This window comes from Platalea leucorodia (genome assembly GCF_965183815.1).
Source record: "Platalea leucorodia genome assembly, chromosome: 7".
Taxonomy (NCBI): Eukaryota; Metazoa; Chordata; class Aves; order Pelecaniformes; family Threskiornithidae; genus Platalea; species Platalea leucorodia.
Window position 1 is genome coordinate 73,279,892 of NC_138829.1, and position 21,008 is coordinate 73,300,899.

Here is a 21,008-nt window from a genome sequence, read left to right on the forward strand (position 1 = left end):
TATGCAAAACCAGTGGTGAGTACGCAGATTCCTGAATTGTTAAAGGAGTTGTCAGGAAGAGGCAGGTCACGTACTATTCCCTGGACAAAGTTCTAATGAAAGGATTCCTCCTTTGCAGAATTACAAGGCAACCAGCTGCTCCATCCAGTTCCATCGGCGGCCCGTTCCGCCAGTGCCTTCCACCCAGGGACAGAAGAGACCCATTTCTCGCCTGCTCGTTTCCAGCCACTTCAGCCCTCCAGCCTACGGGTCAGTTACAAACTTCATACTTTAGTCTCCAAACTGCTTGTGCTGTCAGGCATGATGTATTAAGTCAAAATAACTGTTGGCAAAGGTTGGGAATATTAAAAGCGATTTCTTAGGGCATTAATAACTGTCATGGAAAATTACAACATGGGCACGTAAGGAAGGCAAAAAAAAAATCCCCAGTCTGGATGGGTACCACTTCGGTGGTGGGTAGGACCAGTTTCATTACTGGCCTTAGCGAAAAGTAGGTTAATAACACAAAGCACAAACAACAGCAGCAGGGAAGACGGGGACAGCAAAGAGAAAATCAGATGATCTCCAAGGACCAGAGTGATAGAAGAGCTCGTAACACGGTTTCACACTTAGGAACCGGTAAGTTTTCATGTTAGCCCATCAGTTGAAACAGAAGGATTCGGTATTATCTGCTGTCACTGTAATACAGCCATGAAAAAAGCACGTGCGCTATAAAGACAGCGACCAAGGTGCTGCCAGAGGGATACTGGGAAGCAGTAACTCTGCCACAAAACCCATGAAGTTCTCCCACATCTGCAATATCCTGCACAGTTCTGGACAGCCATTTTCAAAGACGAAGACTCAAAAGACACAAAGAGAAGAACTACCAGAACATTAGGAGGAAAACAGACTTATAGTCAGGGGGGAGACTAAAAGCAAAACTTGTTGCTTTAGCAAAACCAATGACAAACTGGTATATGTGAGTTGTGTATAAATAAATCAGGTGGATAAACACTGAGTAAGTAGAGCTATTTAAACAGAACAACATTAGCCACAAAAAGAAACCAAAATATAAACCACCTCGGAGCTGGTCATAAATAAGTGCGCATATACTGAATAACAGGGCTCCGAAGTCACCCGACAGAAGCAGGGCATGAAACCTAGCTACATTTGAGACACAGCCTGAAGAATTCACGTAACAGATCTGATGTGGCTGGCTGTGACCGTAGTGACCCGGCTGACCCAGAGGCTCCCTTCTGCCCTATAAATGGAAGCAGCGCACACCAGCGGCCTGCGCCGCCAGTTCCTTTGAGATGAGATCTTCCTCCCGGAGCAGCACCACCAAGCCAAGGTCAGAGACTCAACCGCCTGACGGGAACTTCCTAACGCACCCCCGGCAGCTGGTAAGCTGCCGCTGGACCTCAGCGGGCTGCAACGCCATGCCCTCTGCTGCCTGCAAGAGACTTCCCACGGGAGAGGCACGGAGAAAGACTGTCAGTCTCCTTTAAACCGGCACCCAGACATCCCGCCGTGACCGTGCACGTACCCACTGTCCTAGCCAAGTGCTACAGCCCCTGCAAACCACGCTTCAGAAGATCATCCCACCAAACACGCTAGAGGAAAGGTGAAGTTAAGACAAAAGACGAGATGAATACACTCAGTATTTGAACTGGTTGAATACATGGGAGCTTCTTCCATCACCCTGTTTGTGGATGATTTGATTCTGCTGAAGGATGCTCAGCTTCAGTCCGGTAACTGCTGTATCCAAGAGAGTAGCAGAGAGAGGTGGTACACGCTGGCTCAGTCTACGCTAGAAGTTTGCTGTGGAGATCTCTGACCTTCGGACTTGCCCCATCCAATTTGTACTACTTTGTTCTAGGGAATAAAAATGACTTCTGTCCCAGACAAAACCACTGGATGTGCTAAAACTGAAAGCACTCAAATAGCACTGGTGTCCTTGAAAGGAGTCATTTGTCTTATGGGAGGAACCAGAAGTAACCGTAACAGGAAGGGAAGACTAAAACCTGCTATTTAGTGAGACCTCAGAAACGCAAACTTCTGAATGACACCTTAAGTCTGCAGAGGTGTGCTGTGGGCATTGCTCTAAAACAGCCTCTGCTTTATCGACCTTTTTAATGTGTCTGCCGTTTCTCATATAGAATAGCATGCCCAAACTGGAAGGTTAAATTTTTGGCATAAGAAATACTTACAGCTTCATTTGACTGCAGGAGAGCCTAATGCTTTCAGGACTATTATGTAAGCCTATATAAATTCCCTTAATTCTTTCTCAATGATTCCCATCTAAAAATAGGCAAAAGATCAAAGATATTGAAGTATTTTCATACTTCACCTGATATAACTCTACATGGAAGAGGTTTTGTGTTGTGCTTTCAAATGCTTTCAGGACTTACAGTCTTACTGGAAATCTTTAAAATCGTAATCAAGGGTTTCTAATCTACCAGTTATTGTGGATAATGGACACAGAGCAAAGGGAGCGTAGCGCTCCAGCAACCAGACACACGGTCAGAAGTGCAGTCCCATTACAGAAAGGAGGAGGAAAAGGAAAAAAAAAAAAGGGGATAAACAAGGGAAGTTAAGGTTTCAAGAATCTGGCAGTTCACACAAAGCTTTTTACTAACAACAGGAAGCCAAAACAGGGAGATCCAAAGAAAAAAATGCTATGCTACATGCGGATTGAATGCACCGAAGGATCGCTGTGCTGTTTGGAGGCTGGGTGGAGGCTGGCAGGCAACCTGAGACGTGTGCAGTGTTAATGAACCTGTTACTATTATTATTATTTACATTAGGACTTACCTTCGCTACAAGCAACACAAATATTTACGTTCACCATAAACCATGCAATTGATCAGAAATATCCGAGGGACTTAAGCAACTTAAATTACCTGGATGAGGTCTTGAAAACGGTCCATCTTTAGCTTGCGTAACTCCGAAACATAAGAAAACCAAAATACTGGCAACAATACCTCTGAAAGTGAAAAAGGGAACAAACTGTTTATATTGCGTCATCCTCCTAATGAAATTGTAAATTATATTCTTTGATGCAAAAACGGTCTGGTCTGTTTCTTAACTACTAAGCACATCAATCAAACAGATGCCTTTTGGAGACTGTATTTCAGGGAAAGGGGTACAAATTCCTGTACTTTTAAGGGTGGTTTCGTGACAGACTGTTGCAAAGCCTGAGGTTTACCCATCCATCCTCCTCCCTTCCTCCCCGCTGCCTGCATGCTTCCCTGCCTTCCATTTTGCCGTCCTTTACTGGGAGCCGGCCAGCCAGGCGAGGAGCCCCGTCTGCCCGAGAACGCACCCAGCGAAGCCAAAACACAGAGAGCAGTTCCTCGGTCCACACGATGCGCCCTAGCCCCCAGGGGATCAGGAGGTGCACAGTAAGGCAAACGCTTCCCCGTGTCTTTGAGCAGCTTTTATGCCCACTTTGTCAGAGACACGTAAAAATTTAGCTGCGAGAAACCTCTCAAGTTAGAGAGCTGCTCATTGCGCCAGTAAAATGTCAACGACATTTAAGAGATTTAAATTTAAAAGACATTAACTAGTAAAGCATGCCTACAAAAATAATTTTAGCACTTAACCGAATAAGAAAGGGAGAACATGGCAACAGTTTCATTAGTACAAACAAGCTCTTGTTTGTGTTATCTGAAGGGTCGATTCAGAGACGCAAGACAAGGAAGGCTGGCTGAGGGCCTGTGCATCGCCCGCTGTTGCGGGCCGCCAGCGGGCAGCTCCGCTCCCTGCCCCTGCTCCGGCTGCAACCCCCCGGTGGCATCACGAGCTGGAGAGCCGGTACGCTGGCAGACGGAGCCCTGGCCACCTCGGTACCTTGCTTTCTCTGTGGGTGTTCAGCGACAGGAGCTGGAGATCATCAACTTGCAAATACCCATACACCTAGATTTGTGACCGTGGCTGAGCAGCAATCAGTTATGGCCAAAAACTCGTGTAGAAAGGCATCTTAGAAGAGAGACTGTTCCGTGGCTTGGAATTCAATGTATAATCCTGATGCATACGGGATTTTTTAAATGTGAATTTGTTTTTTATGTGGGGAAAAAAACCCAACAACTTTTTTCCCCCCAAGAACCCCTGCTCAGCATTCAAAGTATTTGGGAGATGTGGACTCCTTCCACGGTATGCAAAGGAGGTCACTCAGTATTTATTTAGCTACCCTGAGAGCTGGAGCTCAGCCCTGTCAGCTCCTCCTGGGTGCTTAACGGCAGCGGAGAAGTCGACAGTTGTCAGATGGGATGGGCTGTTTCAAGGCTGCTTTGAATGCTGTAGGAACTGTGTGAATAACAAGTCTCATCGATCAGACAGGTTTTGCAGCCCAACATCTCTTTGGCTAACGAAGTAAATTTTCAACTGCCTTTACAACAGAGGCAATCTGATCACATATATCCCGTGATCACAGCAGCATCTGTGTGTATGGTCCTCGTGAACTTTGACTAGATTTACATATATAACATTTCTATAAATCTTATCTTAAAGAAAAAATTCCTGCTTTAATTACCTAGCATGTTGCAGGAAGGAAAATGCCACTTAAATGTCAGCATATAAACAGATGCAAATATAAATCTTAGCTATGGATACCACACCCCATGGCCTCACAGGTTCACGCTCTCATTTGGTTTTTGTCCACCATTTACTGATGACTTCTTGCATGAATCCGGCCACTCGCCCTGCCCTCAGCTGCTTCTGCGGGTGACTGATGAAGCGCTTTATGGGGGAGAAGACGGGAGCCTCAGATGACTCCCTATTGCTTTCGCTAGTCCAGGCAACACAGCAACAGGAGCTAGCACAGCGATTCGTGTTCTTTGCTTCAATTTTGTCTTCTGCTCTAGGCACCTAATGCAGTTCGCGGGCACTCTGGCACCTCTCAGCAAGAGCTCGAGAACAAGGGAGGTTTGCAAGCATTGCACCTAAGCGCCGAAACACTGCTCCACTGTCATTGTGCAGTACTTGGAAATAAAAAAGCGTGACAGCTAGAGACACTGCTCATTGGTAATAAAACTACTTCTGTTCATTAAACAGGCAAGTGTTCCCATGAAATCAGTGCACGCAGCGCAGCCTCATGCAGGCCAAAATTTTAGGTCAAAACACACAACAGCTCTAAGTTAAGACTGAAAAAGATCTCAGGGTAGAATAAGGTATTTTAAGTTATGGAAGTAAAAAAAAAAAAAAAAATCTAGACTTAGGCATGTTGTGACCGTTTTACTTCTGCTCTGAAATGCCTCTTTGTTCCAATACACACTTAAAGAGCCACATAAAATTGGTCAGGAACAAGGAGATACAAGACAGCAGCAGGCACACGGATGCTAAAGACGGTAAGAACAACAGCTGGGACATGAATTGAGCTGGAATCCTTCATGCTTAATGGTGCTAGACTTGGCATAGCACTTACCTCAAAGACCTTAGAAAAGAGATTTAACTGAGACCAGATAGGAGTTCACTGAAAATTGACTCAGCATAAGGAGTGTGCTGACCAGCACAGACACTTCCATCCAGTCTGTAAATCAGGGCCAAGGCAACAGAGGTGCAGCTTAGGAGAGGCCCACAGGACTCGTGCATTACGTCTGCATTGAGCTTTTGCTTGGAAAAAGTAATGATGTGGCCAGGTTACCTACTGTCTCGGAATTCGGCATGTAGCTTGAACAACTATGGCAATAGCATAAGGGAGCAACATGAGTGGAGAGAGAGATGTATCCTTCAAAACCAATAACAAACCCCAATATTTGGAAGACGGTATACGATTCTCAGGATGCTGCTTTTCAAGTATTTTTGCATCTAGATATTGCAGGCAGTATTCCAGAAGCAGAGATGCAGAAGTGATCAAAGAACATTCGCTACTCATTGCCTGGTATGATGCCGTTAAATTGATTTTAACAACTGGACACATTATCCCCTGCACTGAACATGCAGAAAGCAACTTCTGTTTCATGAAAGAGAGGTTAATACACTCATTAATCTTCTCTGGGTTTGTTTTTATTAAAGCACTAAAGGCTCTAATCTCAGTACTAAGATATTCCACTGAGTCACCTTAGCTCTGTATTACTCCCTAATGATGTGTCATCACTTCTCACTCAGCTTTTCCCCTTCTTTATTTTGAACTGCCATTCCAGAGAACGTCAGGCCTCCGTCCGTCCCCTAGACTCCCTCGGTATAACTGGGAATAAAACGGCATTTGTTCACACCAAAGCCTTGCAGAAATTTTCCCAGCTCCAGACAGGGCATTGTGTTCCAACCTGTTCCATTTCAGCCCCACGCATGAAAATACAAACCCCCAGCTGGGCACATGTGCGAGCGTAAATTACACTGGCTGCATCAGCCGCCTAACCGACAGAATAACAACCAGGATTAACTCAGGAAACACCCTAATTCCTGCATCTCCATGACAATGAAGACTACATCCTGAGTCACTTTAAAAAAACGTAAAAAAATAGGAAAAAGCCCTTTAATAGCAAGGGGGAAAAAAACAGTGTTATCTTTAAGAAACCAGACCGGTAGAAAACAGAATGATTTTCATGCTCACAGCAAGGATGCTTTGCAGTCCGTAAGCATCCCCTTGATTTTTAAAATATACTTAGATTTTTAAAAGACTACTGCTTTCCCCCCTTTTTGTTCCCTACTGTATTTCTTTAAAAAGAGGAGAAATTCGACTACATTTAATCAGTTTAAATTATGGTAAAAACAGACCACACATGTAAGACTCATCTCATTCTTATTTTCCAGGAGTTTCCCTTGGGGCTACAAGTTCTCATGTTAATTTTCAATGACAGATAATGATCCGTATTGAAATCTTGAACAAAATTTGACAAAAAGCACTTAAGTCAGAAACATTTAGTCACAGCTCACATAATTTAGAAAGTTCAGTTATTTTAGGAAAAAGAGGCAGAGTCATTGCCAAAGAAACACAGCCAGGACTTCGAGGCTTTAGAAAGAGTTTCGTATTTTGTTTTAAATCACACCCGCACGGCAGCCACCAGGTATGACAACGAGTGACACTAAACTGATTAGAAATTAAATTCAACGACCAGCAAAGGAGCTTACAGACTTGTGCTTGGTTTTGGCGCTTTCTAAGGGTTTGGGCATTTAAACAAGTTAATGCAAAGGTCACTTGAGGTAGCTTATCCACAAAAAAAAAGGCATGTACATACATGCTACCCTTTTCTAATATACACCTTATAGAAACGCTTTCTCAAATATTTACCTCTTTGTATTGTAGGCTGTATCTTGTGGTGTTTCTTCAAGCAAGGTTACGTAGCCCAGCGCACACGTGAGGATGAACAAGACTGTTAAGGTATGAGCTCTCCTACAATTTAGAAGAGAGAAAACTGACATCAGAAAGGAGAAAAACTTACATCTTCACCTGTCAGTGAAGCCTCGGTAAGCCTAACACACAGACGGCAGTCAATAGTGCTACAGAAGTTTTATGTGTTGTACAGCACAGAAAACAGAGTTCACCCCGGCACTAAACGTAGTTCCCAGTCCCCTGCGCGCTGGCGTGCGACAGAGCCTACGGCGAGAACGGGGCTTGCTCATTTCCCCCCAGAGCTCTGCGTTAAGGAAGATCTGGACAAACGCTTGCCAAGTGAACAACAGCAACTTGAAAAACTTAGCACCAGCTGTGCTCACACTTCGATCTGAAACCCTCCAGATTTCCCTCCTGGTTTGTCAGGTATATACTTGACGGTGCTGCTGCACAGCTCTGTTTCAAAGCCTATTAATAAAAACTGCAGCAGACTGAACAGACTCTTAAGACAAAACAGAAGGGAATTCACTCCAGACATGGGAATTACACATGACAAGAAAAACTAGTCATTAAAAAATCTCTGAATGAGAACAGTTGCAATTGTAAGAATTACGATGCTGCCTCGAGATGCCTTATTTCCAGTAATCCTTACAGTTCCATTTCATCTCGGATCTGAAGGGCAGGTACGGGCTGACGGCTAGAGGTCTGCGCCCGCAGAACTACCTGCGGCCCCCTCCGCACGAGGGGTTTCTGCTGGAACAGGGAGGCTTGGTGGTGGTGGATCTGCGCTGTCGGACTGTGCAGCCCTGCTGGGGTGAAGCGCTGGTACAGGCAGAGCAGTGCCAGTGTACGTGGGCTCACAACTTCTCACATTCCCCATCCGTGAGAGTCCATTTGCTTATTCTGATTTTGGTAAAGCGCTTACGTGTGGAAGAAAAAAGAGCTAAGTACACGCAGCCAGACCCAGGAGTTAAGAGAACTTACTGCAGCTAGTTGATACACATGCACGTACATCTACTGATTACGACATATATAATAAGCTTATATTGCACTGTCTGCATTTTTTTTTAATTTAAAGTTGAAAATTCCTTTCCTAATGAGAAGCCATTTGTCGTTTTCAGTGGAAAACTTATCGGACCTCGGCTCAGAAGCATGGGAAAGTCTGGCCATTTAAGATCAAATCATGAAGACACGAGTTCTGTTTTAGAGGACTACACAGCGTCTCTTAATACAAACAATTAAAATCACACAGGTATAAAGCATCAAGCTGAGAGAACAGAAGAACTGTGAATGAAAATGACTGTATGTGACAAGTATTTGTACATACTGGCTCTTTTTGCATTTTCTTTTTGTATTACGTTGTAAGAGAAGCTAGCGTTACATTTCCATTTTATGCCAAAAGACCAAAGTTTGTATATATTCAAGCTGCACAGCGCACAAGACCCGGAGATCACCAAGGATTTCCACGAAGTCCGCTGACTTACCTTTAAACACCAAACGCAGTAACCTCCCTAAAATTGCTCTGAAAGCGAAGGTAAGCGTTATTTGAACTACAGTTTCATCCTAATCCAAAACGCAGCCACTTCTCACTGCATCCTTTTAATCCCACTGGAAAACACATGCAATACCTCATAAGCAGATACAATCCTCTTCTGCCACTGCTAAAAAGGTGTCCGGCATTTAACGCTATCCTTCCTTGCAGTCCGGAGGACACAGACTAACCAGCTCCAGGGGGAAAAAAAAAAAAAAGAGAGAAGGACCCACGAGTATGTTCAAAATTAGCAAGGAATAAAAAAAAAAATACGCGAAGGCTTCGCAGCAGCAAGCCTCCTGCTCACCAGCTGCATTTTCCCTACTTGCCTCCCAGGACGCCAAGCCCCAGGTGATTCAGGCATCATATACTTAACATTCACGCACCGCCACGTGACTCGGCGCCTATGCCACAGCAGCTGAAACCTACAGGAGCCTGAAAAACTACACACAGCCCTCTCCAAGGAGGCAGTACAGCAGGGGTCTGAATTAAATGCTCTAGTTCACTTAAATCAGACCATGGTCTTGCTCGCTGCCTTTCTATAGCTATATAACTAATACAAAACCAACCTATATTTTGGTCATAGAAAAAGGTTACATTAACTGCAAGGTTATGCGTTATATTTTACGCCTTGTTTTATTGTTCACTTTTTTGAAACTAATATCTAAGAGGCTACTAAAATAAACCTAGAAATGCTGTCTTCCATCCTCCTGTTTCACCGTCTGAACACCTATAGGAAGTCAATTACTGTTTCAATGCGCTGAGCGTCATGTAAATTGCCGAAAAATCAGTTACCGGCATGCCCTCATTTAGAGAAACACATCTCCGCACAGGTGTGCTAGAACAAGGCTGGTCCGGCTTCGTTCACCCCTGCGGGGAGCTTGTAAGCGGTCAGTGGCTGAGAGCTTCATGCGCCCCGCGTTCGGGTTATTTTTGGTGCTGCAACCAGCAACCTGAAATTCAACACCCCCCCCGTTAAGGAGGAACAAGAGGCTATGTATCTCCTCCTCTCCCTTTTAGTTCAGCTTTCATTTCCAACTGAAGCCAGATCCTCTTGCAGCAAGTTCTCAAGATGGTTAGTCACGCAAACGTACTTTCAGTCTAGCACGAAATCCCGAAGCCAGGATGAGAGGCTTGCTCGATTGGTTTGTCTTCTGGAAAGAGCAAGCTGGCAGCTCTAACCAGAAACCTGCGAGCAGTGACAAAGCAGCGGCAGCTGCTAGAGGCAGCAGAGCATCGCCCAAACCTACCTGTCCGAGGGGAAAAAAGAAAAGGCAAGCAAAGATAGATACACACCATATCTTTCCACAGCGTGAGAGTTAAAAACCATACGGAACAAGACAAAATGTGCAGCAGTTACAGGAGCCAGAAAAACAAAGAGCACACAGGAGTACTCGTATGAGTGAAGTCAGGATGACTTAAACTGCGCAAGAGGGATTATTTTCAGCTCCATGTACGCTTTAAAATATTACAGCAAGAGGAAGACAACACAGCTAAGAACATCCCCAGCAAGGTAAGCATGACAGGAATTATGCAAAGGCTTATGTTCTCCTAGGCTGGAGCCTGTGGAGACTGGGAAGAGCTAAGCTAAGCAGACCCTTGGAATTATACAGAGTTTGGGCAACACACCAGGAGCAAGGGGGGACAGACTGCAGCCAGTTCTAGAAGGTTTTATGTCAAAAAATCCGAGAAAGCAGTGCCTAAAAGTATATGCACACAAAAGTATGTAAGGCCAGGAAGGTCAAAGAGAATCCACAACAAATCCCCAACTACTAAAAAGCCGGAACATTACGTAGCTTATTTTTCTCCACTAGCGTTTTTCTGTCTTTCTTTATCTTACATCTCGCTCTTTCCCATTTAAACACGGGGGCATTTAAGTGAAATAATCCAAGTTTTGTTTTTATAAACACGCTTGCCCTGCTAACTTAGTCGAACACCAAGGAGAGCAATACAGGCTGCCCAACAGCCCTCCCCCAGCCACTACACCCCCCCTGCACCCCAGCGCACAACGAAGCGGGGGCCATCCCAGCGTGCCGGATTAAGTTCGATTCTAACTTCGCTTTGCCATGGCAATCCATTCTTCCGTCACATTTAGAAACCGTAGGTTCTCCACGGACGTTAGTATCAGAGCTGTTATTTTCCAAATAAAGCGTATGACAAAAATGACCTAAGGAAACGTTTGAAGCATCTGGTTTTTGGGGGAGACTGGGGCAGGGAAAGGGGGGAGCCGCACGCCGGCAGAGCGCGCGGGCCACGACCTCGGTCATCCCCAGCACAAACCCAAATCCGCTTCAGTCAGCGGGACCGCACTCGCGTAATCCATTGCTTTGCTCCGTGTTCTTGGTTGTCATAAATGACGCGATAACTACATTAAAAACAATAGCAATGACTGAGAACACCATGCAAAGGGTTTCTTTATTAATCTTTTTGTCGGTTCTCGAAGTGAAACAAAATTCCCAGGAACAGCCAGTACGGTTTGCCTCTTTGGTTTAAAAAGTTACGTTAATAGTTACTGCTAGAGAAAGAATCTGTCAACAAAAAAACCTAGTCCCATCTTGGCCTATCATCAACTTTTTCTCAGAGGAACGGGTTTTTTCTTGATTCCAGAGAATGGTAAGGTCATAAAAGCATTTCTGAAAGAGATTTTAAAAGATGAACGAATGTCAAAGCCCTCTACCCGCCATATACCAACACATCATCTGACACATGCTGGGAACTCTAAGAAAACATGACAAACAGACGGTACAACCGATCTGTTACTTCAACGGCAGTATAGTGTTTCAGTTATTGTGAAGAATAAGACACAGGAAAATGCAACAAAAATTAATAACAGTTTAAAACTGACCAATATTTTGGCATTCAAAATCAAAATCGTAACTAACAGAGAAACAATCGTGTTTGGATATACAGAGGGTTTTGAAACCTTCAACAAAAAAAAAAAAATCAACCTTGGTCATAATCGTGATAATACATCCAAAATCAGAGACATGAAACTCAGACGTTCGTGTTGCACAGGGCCAAAGCAAGCGGTCAGGCCTCAACATTTCAGAAATAAGAGGCTGACTGCCAGTTTGCGACACGCGATCTCTCTCACCCACCTAGATCACAACAAAATAATCAGGGGCAACCGAACCAAAGTGTGTGCTTTGTCCGTGACACTGCCTGGAAGCCCCAAGCACTACATCTGTAACGCAACAGAAACGTGGCCGATGGTTTTAAGCTGCAGGCTGCATTTTAAAATCTGTTTAAACTCTCGGAGATAATAAAAAAGTACCTATTCTTAGCCCAGTAACAAGTCTTCAGCACATCTATAAAGGTACACAACGCTGATTAAATTTCTGTACATACTTGTGACGCTCCAAAATAGTAACGTTCCTTTTCCTTGCCATAAGCTGGCGCCTCTCATAAAATGATCACTCAGTAAGAGAGTGATCCATACACAAACCTCCATACAGAAACCAGAACAACGGATTAAAAAGCAAGGCTTCAGCAAATTAGTCGTTTTCCTTTGAATGAGGAGAGAGAAAAGACAAAGTTTCCATTCATCCCTTCTACAGAGTTCACAAGTCAAAGTTCCCCAAATGATCTATTTTAAATATTAAACATTTTAATCTGTTTAAACCTATTGAAATCTTTGTCTCAGGTTTTAGTTTAAAACAGTTCCATTGAGACTTTGCATTACAGGTAACACACACTTTAAGCAGGTCTTTTAAAAAAATGGCAATAAACGGGAATGGGAGGAAGGCACCCTTGTGCCAGATCTAACTGCGTAAAAGCACGGAGCTAATCTTGCGGACTGATGATCCGTTTTGCAAACTGCTGTAGAATTCCAGTCCCGTGGCAGCGCCCCGATGAGCCAGGGTTCCCCGGCCGGCAGGGAAGCAGCTCTCTGCAGGGAGCTCCTACGGGCCCGGCGCTCCCCGGCGCTCACACACGCTCTCTGCACACAGGACATGCCACTGGGAGGAAAGGGATTTCCCAGGGCGAGACTGATCCTGCGCCCTCCCGGCACGCTGAGCCGCTGACTCCACCGCCCCGTGAAACCTCACTTGCGTTGCTTGCGGGAGCGGGGGCCTGTCTTCGCGCTCCCCCCCGAAAGCACCCCTAGGTACCCAGGCGGACTCCCACCAAGTTTTCCCTCATTATCCTTAACATTTCTGGAGCGTGTTTACAAAAAAAGAAACTGATACAGAGAATTAATACTGGGCGGGGCGTTAAACTCTCACAAGGTCTCTGCATGAAGAGGTTTCTTCTACACTTCCAGCTTACTTGAACTACGCAATCCTTCCCTTCAGGAAAGGGCAATAACGCAATTCTAACACTGCGACTCTCGGGAGGCAGCTACCCTCACCTGCCGCAAGAGTTAATGCGCCCAGCCGGCTAATGTGCCGTAGTCGGGTTGCACAACCGCCTCCTGGATGCTCGAGCAACCGGACACTGCCAGGGCATACCGAAACACTAAAAAAGCACCGGCTGAGCGACACATCAGTAGCCTGATGCAAGATTTCTCTGCTCGAGTTAAGCAACATGCCTAAACTCGGCCAATTCTGACCAGGTAGGGGATCAGCAGAGTGGATCAGCAAATACAGACCCTCACCACGGCCCGCTTTAAGGCGGCAAGCTTTTGTAGTATGGAAAAAAAAAATCCAGCAAATGTTAAGTTTCTAACAAGCTTGAGGAAGCGGTGCAGCCAACCCTCACGGAAGGGTACAGAAAAAAGTTCCTGCCAATTTGCAGATCTATCTCCCTAATCTCTCGTTCAGATAAATCATCGTCTCCTCCGTCAGACAGCCTTATAGGAAAGCTCATGCCGTGCAAGGTGAGTGTTTTAGAGATAAGAACAATGTATAAGGAACGGCTACGCAATACTTTGTTTTGAATACCGATCCTGTATTTCCAAAAATGGCCGGTTTGCACACACGTATCCTTATTTCCAAGGAAATGTCCCTGTGCTGGCCATCAGGAAAGATTTCTCACGATACCGAATAAAACAAAACATCCAGGCAGAAGCATCTACTGACTACCTTTTCCTTAGCTGCGATTTCTCTGCTTTTTGCACCAAACAGGCTGAAGTAATTCCTATGAAAGCTGTATTAGCCCATAGAGTCTTCTACCTACCATTTCCCTCTTTCTTTCTTCTTTTTCTTTTTTTTTTTCCCCTTTCCCTTTTCTTTTTTAAACTTCCTGAGCTCCATAGATATCTGCTGCCACACTATGACTTCAGTAACTTACATCATATCCACATGATGGCAATATAGAATTATTTAGTGTGAGAGACAAAAACACATCAATAACCAACAGAGGACATTAAAGCTAATTAAATTCAAATTAAAGTAAGGCTTAGTAAAAGCAATTAACCCATACAGTCACAACGTAATGTGGTGGCAAAGATGCATCTGGCACCTCCCAACATCTTCAAATCAAGACTGGAAGCTTTCCTGGAAGATATTATTTGGCGAAATACAAGCTATGAAACATATACAGAAATCAGAGGTAACAGAAATTTTAGGAGAAAATCATACACAATATCTAACTAGATGATCCCAAACTGCTAATCCAAGACCCGGCTGGGCCGGCATGCAAAGACTCAGCACGACGCCACCTTCTGCTGCCTTTCACTGGCTACTGGGGGGGGGAACGTTTCCTCTTCTCTTCAAAAAAGTTGCTGCACACCTCCACATTTATCACATAGCGAAGATAAATCAACCGTACCGTTTCACTGAGCTTTTTTGCTCCCCCACAGAAAGACACCCAGCTCCTCTTTTTCCAGTTTCAAGTATCTTTAGGCATCTCTCATGGTCACTGCTCACAGGTAACAAAACCCCAGCTTCTATTGGATTCACCTTTTCCCATACGCAACAAAGTCCCAGCAGCAAAAACCTGTAAGACACATCAGCACTCACTCTTCCGCAGGTTACAGAAACCAAGCCACACAGATGTTGTAGAAAGCTCCATATGGGGATATTTAAAACAAACAAACAAACAAAACTGGTGGTTTTTCCATGCTAGCTCAGTAAAAGTATCAGATCTACTGTGCTTCACACTGTACAAAAAATAAAAGTCAAAAGTCTCAGCCACAAAGAGGTCCTTTGTTAGCGTTCAGAAAGCTAACTCTGTAAGCAGCCGGGCAAGAAACAATCAAAGGTACTGGAAACAACAGCGACCATGCCTGCCTAGGAGAGCGGCTCGCCAGGCAGGCCTGACAATTTCCAGCTCTCTGCTAGTAGCAATAGATGTTTTGAAATTCATTCAGGGGTAAAAGATAGAGAGGCCGCCAATCTGTTTCATAAAGCTTCTTCCCATTTCCTCTCTTTGACAGTTCCCGAAGACAAAAAGAGCTGTCAAGGTACTGACTGAGCAGGTTCCAACAACATAAGTAAAATATAGTATTTTCCAGTTTCAGAGGCATTAAACAGCATGTAACTTGTTTTTCAAAATTTTAAAAAGATTTAAAAAGAGCAGGCAGACAGCTAGAAAGTACCACCTTTCCCAAGGGTCGCATTTATAGTGGTAAAATTACCTTTGCAAACTGAACTACTGTACTTCTAGAATGATTTCTGACTGTGTCTACAAGTTCCAGATTCTTGAATTTTCGCAACCTGAGCAGGCCACGTGGGTAAGCTTATCCACTAGCTTCTGAACTTTAAGGAGAAAATGTATTTTCCATACTTTTCCACAGGGGCAAAAACAGAGGGCACCTACTCTCTTAAATTTCCATTTTCTGTGACCACCTCCGTAACACACAGCGCAAGAAGAGCAGGGTCACAGGAAGAAAATCGTTCCTCTGTATAATCTTTATTCTTAGCCACTGTAAGAACTGAGTCATTACCAAAGGATATGCTAACACACTCAACGCTGTCATGCACAGGTCAAAAGGAACAGTAGGAAAAACCTTGAAACTTTTACAAGCGTTTAAACTCCTGGCTGCCAGTGCAAGCGACATACACTACTAGGGAAAATAAAATCAACTAAATATCTAAGTTAAGGAACAATTCAACAACACGCTTGTCCGCGCTGCCCTCCTGGAAGGGACGAGCCGACAGAGGGGAAGCTCCCTAAAGAACGGTGGCACGCTTGGACTTTCAAAAGAACAATTCGCGTGGACGAATTAACTGCAGTTACCGCCTTCATTTTAGGATGACAATCCTGTACTGGTGGCAGACTGCGTGCTGGCCCCACAACAGGAGAAAGGTGCAACAAGGTGAGATTACACAATAAAAATGGCATTAGGTGTTTTTCAGGCATCACAAAACACCTGGCAAGAGCCACCTTAACTAGACAGTAAGAAAATGAGAGTTTTACCCATTTTCCATTTATAAGATGGCACCACTCCGCAGACCTCGGCAGGATCCAGGTATTCAATCGCTCACTCCGCCTACATGTGGCACCGCTAACGTGCTCTCCAAGAAAGTTCCTCTTGCCCTCAAGACGCCGCCGCCCCTCGGCTACACTTGCGTGCCTCAGGCTTCCGCAGAGACCACCCTGCGATGATCCAGCAGCATCTGAGCGTCTCTTTGCAGTTCGTACTGGCAGAAATATCACCTAGAATCAGCGGCTTCATCAAGATCAACACCCCCCGCTCCACTGCTGCCCAGATTGGCAGGGCGAGAGCCAAGCGCCCTCCCCCTTGTGCTCCTTAATGTCAAACTCGAGCCAAATCATAGCGCCCTCGGCTCATATTCCAGACAAGGGACTTGAATGTCAGCGTGGTTTCCTTAACCAAGAAGGACGTGCATTTAACACACACAGGAAAGCTACGGACGTACACACACGTGTGCTGAAGCCTATTTCTGGAACAACTCCAGCAAATATGGGATTTAGAAGCACTTTTCTAGGAACAAACACATCTCTTCCTGCGAGGACTGAACTTAACAAAAACCGATTCGCCCCATCTGGCCTAACACAGACAGACATAGCTTTCTGCACTGCTTTTCTGGACTGAGGATGCCACAAAACCATACAAAATACCTGACCAGCAGAACTTAAGCATAACTTCGGCTTTCTAGCAGGATTACAGGAAAGAACATGGACAGAAAAGGCCTCTTCCAAGACTGAGGGGGGGGGAAGAAATAGGTGGAGTTCATACACACGATGCTGATAAAACAACCGGAATCGAGCACTCGAGTTTGCCCGCAGAGCGCGGGCTCCCAGGTGCCCGAGGACACCTCCAGGCGCCCAGCCGGCGAGGCCAGCCGCCTCGCTCAGCAGGACGGACGCTGCTGGCCAGGGTTGGCGACCAGGATCGAGAAAGGAGGTCCCACTGCCAAAAGTCACTCCTAAATCACTGTTAAATTGCCAGGAAACGATAATTAATGGTAGCACAGTGCCAGGAAAAAACATCTTCAGACACAGCCTACGGTTTCTCAGTTTTAGCACCGGGATCTGTTGCAGCGAAGCCAGAGCGACGCAAACTGCAGGCGATGCACAGCAGCTTTCCCTTCTCCCCCCGGAGCCCCCGGCCCGCTGAGCCCCCGCGGCGACAGGCGGCCCGGGCAGCGGGCGGGGAAGCGGGCACCGCGGCTCGGGGCGGAGGCCTGCTCGCCGCTGGGACGGCGAGGGGAGGGGGCCCGGCCGGGCCGCGGCCCGAGGGGGCGGCTCTCACCAGAAGAAGGTGTTGGTGCCGTCGTCGTACACCTCCGACTCGGTGCTGCGGCGCAGGCCGGGGCCGTCCCTCTCGGCGCCGGGCGGCGGGGGCCGCTCTGCCGCCGCGGCGGGGCCGCCGCCGTTGGGCTGCGGGGGCTGCTCCTCCAGGGCGGCCTTGCCCGGGGCCGCGCCGTGGCCCCGCCGCTCGCCGCGCCTCATGGCGGCAGCGCCCGCCGCCGCGCCGCGCTCCTGGGGAGGGCGGGGCCGGCCGCGCGCCCCACGCGACCCCACGTCGGCGCGGAGCGAGCGCCGCCTCGCGCGGCCGGCGCAAGCGCGGAGCGCGCCGGGAAAGGGGGGGGGGGGGGCGTCCCCCGTTGCCGTGGCAACCGCCCGGCCCCCCCCCCCCCCCCCCCCCCCCCCCCCCGCCGCCGCCATGGCTGCCCCAGCGCGGAGGCCGGCGCCCGCCCTCACGGGAGCGGCCAGGCTTCCTCCGGCCTCCCCGGCTCCGGGCTCTCCCAGGGAACAGCCGAGGCTGAAGCGCAGGCCCCGGCCCGGAGGAAGAGGCGCCCGCAGCGTCGCTGCTCCCCCGGGGCTGCGGGGTCACCCCCTCGTCGGTGAGGAGATGCCTTGACACATCGAGGCTTGCCCTGCTCGATATCCTCACGGCCCGAAGCCCCGCGGGCCCTGAGCTGGAGGCTGGAGTGGCGTTTTGGTGCCACAAAGCACCGCTGCGGGGCGGGAGAAGGGAAGCAGGGCTGATGGAAAGGGCAGCAGGAATCCGGGCACGGGGAGCCGGGTGCTGAGGTGACCCCGGGTGCTGAGGTGACCCCGGCGCTGAGGTGACCCCAGGTGCCTGAGGTGACCCCGGTGCTGAGGTGACCCCGGTGCTGAGGTGACCCCGGCGCTGAGGTGACCCCGGTCCTGAGGTGACCCCGGCGCTGAGGTGACCCCAGGTGCCTGAGGTGACCCCGGTGCTGAGGTGACCCCGGCGCTGAGGTGACCCCGGTGCTGAGGTGACCGCGGCGCTGAGGTGACCGCGGCGCTGAGGTGACCCCGGGTGCTGAGGTGACCCCAGGTGCTGAGGTGACCCCAGTGCTGAGGTGACCCCGGTGCTGAGGTGACCCCGGTCCTGAGGTGACCCCGGCGCTGAGGTGACCCCGGTGCTGAGGTGACCGCGGCGCTGAGGTGACCGTGGCGCTGAGGTGACCCCGGGTGCTGAGGTGACCCCAGTGCTGAGGTGACCCCGGGTGCTGAGGTGACCCCGGGTGCTGAGGTGACCCCAGGTGCCTGAGGTGACCCCGGCGCTGAGGTGACCCCAGTGCTGAGGTGACCCCGGTCCTGAGGTGACCCCAGGTGCCTGAGGTGACCCCGGCGCTGAGGTGACCCCAGGTGCTGAGGTGACCCCAGGTGCTGAGGTGACCCCGGCGCTGAGGTGACCCCAGGTGCCTGAGGTGACCCCGGTCCTGAGGTGACCCCAGGTGCCTGAGGTGACCCCGGCGCTGAGGTGACCCCGGCGCTGAGGTGACCCCAGGTGCCTGAGGTGACCCCGGTGCTGAGGTGACCCCGGCGCTGAGGTGACCCCGGTGCTGAGGTGACCGCGGCGCTGAGGTGACCGCGGCGCTGAGGTGACCCCGGGTGCTGAGGTGACCCCAGGTGCTGAGGTGACCCCAGTGCTGAGGTGACCCCGGTGCTGAGGTGACCCCGGTCCTGAGGTGACCCCGGCGCTGAGGTGACCCCGGTGCTGAGGTGACCGCGGCGCTGAGGTGACCGTGGCGCTGAGGTGACCCCGGGTGCTGAGGTGACCCCAGTGCTGAGGTGACCCCGGGTGCTGAGGTGACCCCGGGTGCTGAGGTGACCCCAGGTGCCTGAGGTGACCCCGGCGCTGAGGTGACCCCAGTGCTGAGGTGACCCCGGTCCTGAGGTGACCCCAGGTGCCTGAGGTGACCCCGGCGCTGAGGTGACCCCAGGTGCTGAGGTGACCCCAGGTGCTGAGGTGACCCCGGCGCTGAGGTGACCCCAGGTGCCTGAGGTGACCCCGGTCCTGAGGTGACCCCAGGTGCCTGAGGTGACCCCGGCGCTGAGGTGACCCCGGCGCTGAGGTGACCCCAGGTGCCTGAGGTGACCCCGGTCCTGAGGTGACCCCAGCGCTGAGGTGACCCCAGGTGCCTGAGGTGACCCCGGCGCTGAGGTGACCCCAGGTGCTGAGGTGACCCCAGGCGCTGAGGTGACCCCAGGTGCCTGAGGTGACCCCGGTGCTGAGGTGACCCCAGGTGCCTGAGGTGACCCTGGCGCTGAGGTGACCCTGGCGCTGAGGTGACCCCGGCGCTGAGGTGACCCGCGCAGCCGGGAGGACGCGTCCCCAGCGCCGTCGGGAGCTCCCGCGCCGCCGTCGGTGGATGTGCCTGGGGCTTGTGAGGCCGGGAACTGCCGGTGTTGGAGCGGGCAGGCCTTCGCTCGGTCGGAGGGGAAGAAAAGCAGAGAAGAATGCTGCTTTCTCTTTCCAAGGAAATATGGGGGGGGCATAAAGAAAAGAGTCATTTCAGCTGTGACAGGAGAGTGTTATGCTATGCACATTTGCAAACTGTAGCAGTATTGTAGCAACATTTGATGCTAAAATTCTCTATCTTTTGGCAAAAGTAACCAAAGAATGCCGATTAAAGAAACTGGCTTAATTCTACGTGCGCTCACTTGAATTGCTCGGGGACAAGTGCTCCCTGCCAGGCTGCTGTGCTTCCCGGTTAGTCCCATCCCCGATGCTGCGGCTGTCCCAACTCCCGCGTCCTTCCGCAACGCAGCGTTAACCGCCTGACCGCCTCTGCGGTCGCAAAACCGGCGGTGTTCTGCTGGCAGGGGCTCTTGTCTGCACGCAGAGGGTCTGGCCGGGGCTGGAGCCGCCGGCTCGCTTCTTGGGGTGCCGGCTGGGCCGTGTCCTAGGGCGAGGGCGAGGGCGAGGGTGAGGGCGAGGGCGAGGGCAAGGGCAAGGGCAAGGGCAAGGGCAAGGGCGGGCTGCTGCCTGCTGCTCTGCCCTCCAGCCCTGCCCTGTTCCTACAATCCCTCAGCCCCCTCGTGGGATCTCCTACCCGCAGCAGGGCTTTCCCAGTTTTTCTCTGGCGTCCACCCGAGGAGCGGGCTCTGCCACCCGCCCAAACCAGGGGCAGGGCGGGCAGCAGCGGGGGGTGCCGAAGGGGGAGCCCCGCAGGAGCAGGAAAACAGAACCGGGGAAGCAGGGGAAGGACACGTTTACGCGAGTGGAGATAAATGAGCTGGCCACATGATGGCAGCAAGAGCTGGGCTAGAACAGGGCTAGGAACGGGGCGGGGGTTTAGTGGCCACCCTGGCTCCGGCAGCAGCGCTTGCCCTAGACCAGCAGCGCGGAACCGTCAGAGCCGTTTCTATATAGAATCACAGAATCGTTAAGGTTGGAAAAGACCCTTAAGATCATCGAGTCCAACCGCTAACCCAGCGCTGCCAAGGCCACCACTAAACCATGGCCCCAAGCACTACATCCACCCGGCTTTTAAATCCCCCCAGGGATGGGGACTCAGCCCCTGCCCTGGGCAGCCTGGGCCAGGCCCTGACAGCCTGTCCTGGTTTCAGCTGGGATAGAGTTAATTTTCTTCTTAGTAGCTGGTAGAGTGCTGT

General features: G+C 49.5%; 1 protein-coding gene across 1 annotated transcript in view; it reads right to left on the reverse strand.

Annotated features, from left to right (window-relative positions):
• Positions 1-7,284, reverse strand: part of PTDSS2 (phosphatidylserine synthase 2) — a 30,641-nt gene extending 23,357 nt beyond the window's left edge. Inside the window, exons 1-2 of the mRNA XM_082318516.1 lie at positions 7,211-7,284; positions 2,883-2,965 (exon numbers count right to left, since the gene is read on the reverse strand). Coding sequence (XP_082174642.1) covers positions 2,883-2,909 — 27 coding nt within the window. The 5' untranslated portion in view covers positions 2,910-2,965; positions 7,211-7,284. The remainder of the gene's footprint in view (positions 1-2,882; positions 2,966-7,210) is intronic.
• Between the last annotated feature and the right edge of the window lie 13,724 nt (positions 7,285-21,008).